The 10,337-nt window shown below is 38.6% G+C and overlaps 1 protein-coding gene across 1 annotated transcript; it reads right to left on the bottom strand.

Annotated features, from left to right (window-relative positions):
• Positions 1–3,253: 3,253 nt before the first annotated feature.
• Positions 3,254–6,190, bottom strand: LOC149006779 (uncharacterized). The gene has a single exon (XM_089167471.1). It carries the CDS (start codon positions 5,949–5,951, stop codon positions 3,939–3,941), a length of 2,013 nt encoding a protein of 670 aa, XP_089023597.1. The 5' UTR covers positions 5,952–6,190; the 3' UTR covers positions 3,254–3,938.
• Between the last annotated feature and the right edge of the window lie 4,147 nt (positions 6,191–10,337).

Below are 10,337 nucleotides of genomic sequence, written 5' to 3'. Positions count from 1 at the left end.
ACATTGAGGTTCTATCACTAGTCTCCACTCTAAAAGGACTACCCAATGATTTAGGAAGCGTCAAGTATTGAGACTTATGTCCGAAATTTGAGCTCTTGGGTCTCGAATATTTTGAGCCCGGATCTTCGGTTACGCTATCTTTACATCTTTCTGCTCCACATTTAAGAAGGATTTACTTCTAGACACTAACAAGGAAGATTGAGATAGACATCGTCATGTATATATAGTGCAAGGATGTGAGGAAATAGCATGGAGAATCCAATTTGAATTTTTGGATGCTGTAGCTTGTACTTTCAGTTTTGGGGTTTTAAAGATCAAAGTTCGTTTTCTCACATCGAGAATCCAATTTGAATTTTTGGATGCTGTGGCTTTTACTTTCAGTTTTCGGTTTTTAAAGATCATAGTTCCGGTACAATTCGGGTCCTGAACTCTTGGGAGTTATGTTGTACTTCAGTTCTCGTTTAAATTGAAGATCAGAGTTCTCGGGATACTACAGGGATCTCTTTGATTTTCTTTGATTTAGTTTTTGCTGCGAAGTTGATTGTTTGGTCTAGAAGTAGAATTCAGGGTTACTTCTAAGTTCTAACCTATAACGTGGTTAAAACTATCCCACGTTACACAACGATATGTTTCTTTTTCTTATTTAGAAGTGCATGTATCAACCAACGGGGGTTGGTCCAAGTGGTAAGCAGCTTGGTCCACTTAAGCAAAGTTCTGGTATTGAAACCTTGTGGATGCAAAAAATTCCCGCTGGGAGACTCACCCAGTCACCCACCACAGCCAGGTGTGCAACCCGAGTCGCACACCCGATTAGTCAGGCCAAAGCCTTGGAAACCAGGGTTGGCTAACCAAAAAAAAGAAGTGCATGTATCAAATTACACAAGCACACACATTGGTTACTATATGATAACGTCTTTTAGAATCACCTGACCAATTCAATACTCGAATACTGATGCTTTAAACCATTTCACAAGTGGTCTGCGTGATGCTTAACCCAAAAAAAACTGGAAAAAAGTGCTCCATGAAAGAGTAACAATCAGCTGATTCCTATTCGACTCTGTTACAACAGCACGACCTGTAACATTTCGTGGAACAAGTGAGAGTATTTAGACGTAGGATTCAAAGATAGTGGAAGGACAAGATGTTAGATACCGACAATTCCCAGGCAGTAGGACTGCTGAACGCTCCAAATTTTTGGAGCCTGGAAATTTGATGGACGATCTCCACGCTTTGGTCCCATGACACGCACTGTTTCCTTTGGTTAAGAACTTCATTTATTCTATAATTGAAAACAACCATCGCCAAGGCCACACTAATATCCAATTCAAAAGTTGCTGAATGCAATTCTTCATTAATCTTTGTAAGCTTAGGGGAACTGACAAAACTAAAGATAGATGATCAAGATGTTATTACTTCCTCACCCAAGACTCACAGGCCAATTGAATTCTTACAATTACTGGTATATGATGTCTACCTGAGCAATAAATATATTAACTTCTATATCCCAATGTTGGCACCAGGACTGATATAAACTCAAATAAAATGCAAAGAAATTGGAATTTACCAGTAAAGGTTTGTTTAAATCATAAAGGTTGTGCATCACCCTTTCCACATAAGTACATAGCAAACAGCAAGCAACTTGTAGAGAGACTAAAGAGTGTCCAACTTGAACAACACAGTTAATATGATCCAACATAAGAGCCAACATAAGAGAGTTTAGAAGATTAGGATCAGATGGACTAATTTGGACCTGATAAGCACTGAATTTCTAAGGTTAAGGCTTGGGACATATTCTGGCCAATTCCTAGACACTTTTCAAAAGAATTCCCTATCTGATCTGGCACCAATATGGAGATTGACATTGGGAATAGTGAATCTGGCAATTAATCCACCACTTCACAAATTCTACAAATGGCTTTTCATATTGAGCCATTATAAGCCTACAGCGAAGCAGATGCAGATCGCCTCCCAACTCAACTCAACCTAACCTAGCAACTACTTAAAAAGTTTCCGTACATAAATTCTATTCTGCCATTGCTGTCTTCTCCAAGGGAGTAACTCTTCGGATGATAAATATATCTGGCTTGGAAGATTAAACAAAGAACAAAGAAATCTGATGTAAATCGTTTACAGGGGTTGCACAGGGCCCAAGGTTGATTCCCAAACCCTACGACCCCTAATTCAAACCAGGGGCATTGTGGTAATTTTAGTAACATTCAAGTGTCTTAGGTCTAAATCTCATTGAGTCCAGTGTGTTGTCTGGACCCTAAATCTACTTTTGTTTTATTATTTGGTTTAATGTATTGAAAATTATTGCAAAGTCCTAGTCTCGATGTGATTCCCAGTTATATTGGAATCCCCAAATCTGAGTCCATTTTAAGCCTTCTTTTTTTAGGACTCCATATCTAATGTTAGAATTTGGATTAGTCCTCAAGAGTTATGGAATTTTCTAGTTTGAATTGAAGTCTTTGTCAATTAGTAGTTGAGTTAGAATTGGTTAAACTAGTTAAGAGTTCTAATTGGTTTTCTGACTTAGGTCCTTTTTTATTTCTTTATTTGAGGCTATAAATATAGCCTTCAAACCATGTAACCACAAATTAAATTGAATACAATCTGAGTTGAGAGGAAATCCAAGTCATAGTCTTCTTGAGAGGGTCACAGCAGGAATATTAAATCATCTTCTTCAAATTCCAGCATTGTTCTTCAAGCTTCAACAACAATTCAACAACCACAGCAGCCTTCCAGCCATCTCCAAGTAAGTACAACCCCTCCCCTTCCCATTCCGGGACCTCTTCCCTAGCTCATGCAAACCCTCCACCTCCCTTTTCCTCTACTGCAGATATCCCCAGCCCCATCCTACACCTTGTGGCACCCTTAGGACCCCTCTCACATTCCCTCTAGTTCATCCCCTACCCTCCTCTAACCCTAAACCCCAAGTACAGCCCTTCCCCCTTCCCCGACCACCTTCTTTCCTTCTTCTTCTTTAAACTGTGGCAGCCTAGGAAATCCAGAAAACCCAAGTTACAGAATTTACCCTAACCCAGGAAAGACCAAGATTGCAAGAAAAGAAAGGGGAGGGGAAAAAAAAAAAAAAAAAGATTCCACCAAGCACCCCAAGAAAGGTCAAAATTGCAAGAAAAGAAAGAAAAGAAAAGAAAAGAAAGAAAAGAAAAGCAAGATTCAATCAAGAATCATAGGACAGCAGCCTACCTACACCTCTATTGATCCCTAGACTCATCTAAACCCAACCAAAAGCCCCAAAACCCCATTCTCTCTTCAGCGCAAGACCATAAACCTTAATCTCCCTTGGCGGCAAGCTCTGAAACGCCTTTATCCCCATGACTAAACCAATTCCCAGGTCTGAATCTGACCCTCTAGACAGTTTACTAGTTTCTACATTTCGTTGTTCCTAAGCCTGGCCATTCGATTATGGGTTACTGTTTGGGTACTTGAAACCCTAGTTACTCCAAGAAATATCCCATAAGACAGATGGTTCTCAGAAAGAGGATCCTGGAGTGAACCCAAGGGTTTAATATCGAAACTCAAAACCCTAGAATTTGGTTTACACCAAAAGCTCAGTAAACAGAGGATGTTCTGTAAAACCAATTGCATTGAATGAAGTAGGAAAGATGAATATCAACAGCATAACAGTCAAGATAGTTATCACATTACTCCTGGAGCTGTATTAACAAAAATGCTACAAGATGTAAAGCATATATTGATCTATGGAACGAGCAAGGATGATAGGGTTGCACAAAATTTAATATTGAAAGCAAGAAGCGAAGATAGGTCAAAACTCATTTAAGAGCTAAAAAAAATCTAGCTAAAACCAAATAAGGACCAACCCAAGTACCTGTTCTTTAGTAGGATTATAAGCTCAATTACAAAATGACATGGTTGTAAAATGTCCAATTGATACAAGTCACTCTTTATATGCATCAAAACTGCTTTCGTTTGTTTCTAAAGAGCACTTCTCTTTTGGAGTAAACGTAGATGACTAAACAGAAACATACCCCAGCCATTGACGCGGAAGCCCAAGGAAATGGGGGATCCTTGAAGCAAACAAGAGAAGCCTCCAGTTCTTGTGACGCATAATAAACAAGTGAGTGGAGAGTATACAAATCATGGTCAGATGACCTCAAGTAATATAAAGCCATTTCATAGTCCAAATGAGACAGTGCAGAAACAGCTTTATCCAATTTGTGCTTGAACAAATTCCACCTCTGCACAAACTCAACATGTCGATTCTGTTTAAGCAGACTTCTGTCTCCACCAAATGCAGATATTGAGTCAAGCACATTAATTGCACTTGTAATACTGTAATTCAAAGATGTCAGAAGAACATTTCTACGAGCTGCATCTTTCTGCACAAATGACAAAGATGAAATCTCCGAAAAAGGCCCAAATGGAGTCTGGCCAACACTCCAGGTATAATCCATTAATGTACTATTATGTCTGGGGCTCCATAACAGATGGGTTGGTGACACTCCCCACATACTCTGCAGAATTGAACCAACAAGCGGTCTTTCAAGTTCTCTTGTTTGTGTGATCACATGACGGCCATTGCAGCTATAATCACTCACTGTCTGACTACTCCTTGTTCTCACTGCAATAACCATATCTCTAAAAGCAACTGACTGGTGGTACCGATCAAGCAACACCAACCTACTGAGGTCCAAATCAAACACGTAAACCGGAAGAACCCTATCAAAGTCACCCTCTGGAATCCCAGCAGCTTTCCTTAACTGATCAGCCGAATCAGACAGTATCTGATGCAAACGCTTAGAGTCCAAATACTCACTAACAATCAATGTAAAATTATCAAACAAGAATCTCGAAGTGTAGGAATTCATTGAGCGTGAAATTGCAAATGAACAGATTGAACATTCCGAGAGCGGGACCTCATAGTTCTTAAATTTCAATGACTGATCCCCCAGCAACAAACCTCCTTCATGAACTTCATCCATAAACGTTCTCTCAATCGATTTCCAGTCCAGACCATGCAGGTCCTTACCTTCAGAACCATAAACATGAATGAACTGCACTTCAAGAGAAGTCTCAAACGGAATGGGAATTCTTAAAGAAGGAACCAAGAGAACCTGATAAGCGCTCCAAACCAAAGACGCCAAATCCGCAAGCAGTGCCTTCTGAGACTTAGGACGACCATGCAACGCCGCCAGAGGATGGAACTCTCCTCCTTGAAGAACACCTTCACCAGACAAAGCGGGACCATATTCAACCGGCCCAGCAGCTAGATCGATCCACAAGTAGCGATCCTTCCCAGTCCAAATATTGCCCATGCATTTGGTAAAAGCAGGAGAAGAATCCCCATGGCTGTAGGTATAAGCGTAGGGTTTGGACTGAGCATCCAAATTGAGCAAATAAATGTAAACCCCTTCAACAGGCTTCTCCTTGTCGAAATCCTGCTTGACAATTCGATCGACGACAGAGTAAGGAATGGCATGAATAGAGTGTCTGAGACTGGATGGAGTTCTCTCGATCTCAGACTGAATAGATTCAAAGATCTGGGAAGCGAGAGAAGGGGAAGAAGATGCATCGAAATGGAGAGAGTGTTTGATGGAGAGTTGATGTGGGTCGGGAGGGCCAATGACATGGAAGTGATCGGAGAAGTGAGTGGCGGAGATGAAGGAATTGAGGAGGGACTGAGAATTGGGGGAGAAAGAACCGACGAGCTTGACGTTGACGGAGACGGAGACTTCCAGGGAGAGAATGGAGGTAAGGAGAGAAGAAACGGAAACGAAGGACTGGTGGGTGAGAGATTTCTTGAGGGAATAAGAGAGAGAGTGGAAGGAATCGTTGGAGGCTCCTGGGTCGAGACGAAATTGTTGGGAGAGGAAGGAATCTAACCCTAAAATGGGAACACTGGAAGATGCGAAGGTAATGATGAGTAAGAAGACGGTGAGGAGAAGAAAAATTCTGAGATTGGGCATTTTATTGTTCTGTGTTCTGCTGCAGGTTTTAGGGTTGAGAAGTGGAGATATGTTTCGAGAAGAGATGAACGATTAACATCCAAAGTGGATGAATAACCAGATGAGATCAGAGCATTGCTCCTTGTAAGAGACAGACAACGAAGAGAGAGCGAGCGAGCGAGCGAGCGAGAGAGAGCACACACAGAGCAATGGCGTTGCGAGGCGAGAAGTGAGGAGAGCTCCTCTCGTTTCTCCGGAAGATGGACTAGGGCAAAACTGTCAATTAGGGAGGGAGCGCGTGAGACAAGACAATCGCAGCGCACAGGATTTCTTGTTTTTCGTAGGGATGGGATGGTCATTTCGCGTATTTTTTTAATTTTATCATTAGATTAAGTTAACTTCGGTCAAATAGTTTTAATAAAAAAGATGGGGTATATTTATAACTATAAACCCATTCAAGAACCCTAAAAATAATATTCATTTAAAATCATACTTATAAATAATTTCATCTTTTTTATTAGAATTGTTGGATCGAGTTTTCTTATAAGATGTTACAATTGAAAGGATAAAAGATTTTTTTTGGTTATAAAATTGATAATTTGTGTCAATTTTGTTGTTACCAGTGGAATGTATGGAATAGGATATGTTACATTTTTTTGTATAATTACATCATCTACAATTCTCATCTCGCAAAAATCGTATCTATAATTGTGGCATGTGGCATTAATAATTCAATGCGAAGATGAATAAACTCTAGCAATCTAACCTTGCAAGACATAACGGCATCCCTAGAACCACTGTGTATCTATGATTGTAGTGTCATTGTTCCTTTCGATATGCAAGCTCTCTTTTGATCGCAGGCTCTACTAGCATTATGTTCTCACCTGACTTCACGGCACAAATGGAATAATTTAGCAATGGAAAAAAGACATACTCTCTTTAGGCAAAATCAATAAGAAGTAGGGGTATAAATGGATAACCGAAATCCGCTTCCGAATTCCATCGCATCCATTTAGGGGGTATCCGAATCCGTCCGATTACTAATAGGATGCGGATATGGTATACCCCTTCTTACCAATTATTATCCGTCCGATAAAATTAACAGATTAATTTAATTATTTAGATTTATTTTCTTATTTTTATAAAATTTTTACTAGTGATATGTGACTATTTTTCTAGATCTTCTACTAGAATAGCTACCAAAGTTGCTAAATTCGTAAATTTCAAACCTAGCCCTTACAAATAAAATAGTAAAGATGTAAATAGGTAGTCGAAAACTTGTATTTTATCTATAGTCATGCCCATTTAGAACAATTTATTTAAGAAAATAATTATCTCGATTATCATCCAAATCAGACTGAATCCATTCGAAAACCGAATATAATAGGATGCAGATGTGATTTTACCACTATCCAATCCGAATCCGATCTGTTTGCACTCCTATTAAGATGGCCAAATGAATAAAGCACAAATTATTCCATTCCATGAGAAGATCATTTCAAGCCTATAATGCTTAGAGTACTTGTATTTCAGATGCATCCCATATATAATGACCATTCGCAGGAAACAAAGGGGAAAAGACAGAATTTTGCTTAACCCTTAGCAGAAAAAATAACTCAATCCAAAACACAAGAAACCACTAGATCCTAACAACCATGCTATTGAAAATTTGTCCAAGAAAGATGCAATTGAAGCTATTAGGAACATGGTGTAAGGGGTATTGTTAGAATTTCAATTTCTTCCCCTCACATTTCCAATAAACAATGCAGTTACGACAAGGAGAAGTCATAGAAACGAATAAAAATTGCAGTCAATAGTGAAACACATTAGAACCTGATGGATGATGCTTCTGCCTCCAAAATTAGATTCGATTTAACAAAAACAGAGTATTCATTGAAAGAACTCCGCAAACATATACCTTCGCGAACATTAACAATTTTGGTTAAAAGAGGGTATAAATTGGCTAAAATTGAAAAGGTGTAGTACCTTGTCTCTTCGATAAGTTCCAAATTTGAATAGTTTCATCTCTGTAATCAACAGAAGAATCCATTTGTGTCATAAACTCAAGCTTGTGAAATAGGAACCCTAAAATCGAAGAATTGTTCTAACCGTTTTTTGCACCAACAGCACCGAAGACTCCTTGACGAGTGCTTCAGTAGTTTCGCTTCAAATTCTGAACCAAGTGTGTGATGGGATCCACAGTGGGGTTTGTCCTTATCAAATGGGTAATGTGGACCCATTACTCATATGAGAGAACGGGCAAAGGATTTGTTTCCTTGCAATGCTGATTCACCCATAAACTCCGAAATGCAAGATCTTGATGCCAATGAGTAGATTACGTGGAGCTAAGGGTGTCAATTGTGTCCCAAAATTGTTTAACCGTACCAAATTGCGTACCGTCTAAAATCGCATTGTATCGTATCGTTCAAAATTCGATACGATACTTACTGAAACCGAATTTTTTTGGTACCGTTTCGATTTTAGGTACTCATACCGTCTGTATGTACCGAAAAGCATACTGAATTAGTACGTACTAAATTAAGGGATATAAATTGTAATCTTACAATTAAAACACTTTACCTTTACTCTATCCCTAATTTTCTATTTCAAAATTTTGTTTCATCATTCACTCATCTTATAAGATTTACTTGTTTTGTCTCTATTAATTAGATTTACTTGTTTTATATTTGTTAATATCATATTCTATCGATTGGTCGATAACAATTTCATTAGGATCTTAATGAACTAATAACAAAAATGACATAAGTTCATTTGTACCAAAATTGTAATGCACTTGATACTGTGTTTAAACTGTTTTACCGCACTGTTTTAATACCGAAACATACCGAACCGTTTTTGTAACTACCGAAACCGTACCGTATCGTGTAAGTTTGGTACGATACGGTTCTCGTTTTTCGGTATTCAAAATTGGTACTATACCGAATTACCAAAACTATACCGATTGACACCCTTACGCAGAGCCATATATTTTGAGCACAATTACTTCTAGTACGGTAGTACACTGATATCTCCTTAATTACGTTTCTATCCCTACGTACTTTCCAAGACCGTGACCATACCATTCCGATCCTTATATAAAGATTCAGGGTAAAACACAAAAACAGAAGAGATATTCGCTGTTGCCAAAACCAAAATAAAAAGCGCGGGAAAATAAACGGCCACGATGTCATCATAATTAAGATTCAAATTTCAAATTACTCAGTATTTACGAAATAATAGGGAATCGTTAGTTAGCTCAACCGTCATTCCTAGCTATTAAGAATCGGTTTTCAACCCCAACACTAAGACCTCAAGCAGACCTCCCCATCCTCCTCAGACGAATTCCAATTGAAACAACTGAAAGGGTGAAAAAAAGCAAAAACAGAAGTCATCTCTTCTTCATTTTCACCAAGATCGACTCGTTATTCGGCGGCGATATTCGACACTACGGGCTCAAAATCTCTCAGGTATCACTGGGTTTTGAATTGATTCTTCCTCTTTTCTGATAAACAAGTCGGAATTCTTGATTGAAAGTTGTTGGTTCCGGAAATCGTTGGTTACTCGTATGAGGTTTATGATTCATGAATGTAGTTTACTCTGAATAGTCGTTCTCATCAATCGCATTTCTTTGGTTCTTGATTCAATTCCTATTTAGTTCAATAGAAATGAATTAGTTTCAGTAAGATTTACAGTTTCTTGAATATGTCTGTCTCTTGTCTCTTTCCCTTTAAATTTTCTTGACGCACTGGCCTCTAGATGAAGAAAAATATGAACTAGCTATGATCTATACCTCTCTTTTATTGTTCTTCTTGCTCTTTCCTTTCTGATGACGCTCAGACTGAGATTCTTTTTGTTCTTGGTTTTCTTCCTTTTCTCTCTGAATTTCTGGTTTTCTCTTTTTTTATTTCTTTTCCTGTTCTAGAGTAGGGCTGAAATTAGCACTTATGGTTAGAACTGTCTGTCTTGAAGTCACTTAATTGAGCGGCAGAACGAAAAGGACGCAGGTGAGTATTCACTGTTGATTCAGGGCTTCAACTTCTATCGCACTTGGAAGCTTATCAATTTATTTCGTTATCATCATTTCTTAACATCTCTTTAGTGTTATGAGCCTGTAAGAGCAGAAAAGAACGATTGTATGGTTGGGTTTCCAGCTGTGCACTTGGTCTAGTGCTTCTGTGAAAGTTCCTAATTATTTTCTGTTACTTCTTCGCTAAATGTTATGGCCATTATTATTAGGCGTAAGATAATTTTCTATTGCAAATTGATTAGTTTGAATGCTGTCTATTTAGCTCCTCACTGGGAGAGGATGCAAGCTCATCTATTTATTTGGGAATTCCCTCACGTATGAAGATCACCCCATTGTTTTTTCCATTGAGGTTTCCTCTTATTATGGATTTATTTTGATCT

Source organism: Hakea prostrata, chromosome 8 (assembly GCF_041222555.1).
Source record: "Hakea prostrata isolate BN-2017 chromosome 8, UWA_Hpros_2, whole genome shotgun sequence".
NCBI classification, from domain to species: Eukaryota; Viridiplantae; Streptophyta; class Magnoliopsida; order Proteales; family Proteaceae; genus Hakea; species Hakea prostrata.
Note: the sequence above shows the minus strand (reverse complement) of the source record. Positions and strands in the feature narration are given on the sequence as shown.

Bases quoted from the DNA above. Each gene is read 5' to 3' on its own strand.
- LOC149006779 (XM_089167471.1), bottom strand. From the start codon at position 5,951: ATGCCCAATCTCAGAATTTTTCTTCTCCTCACCGTCTTCTTACTCATC.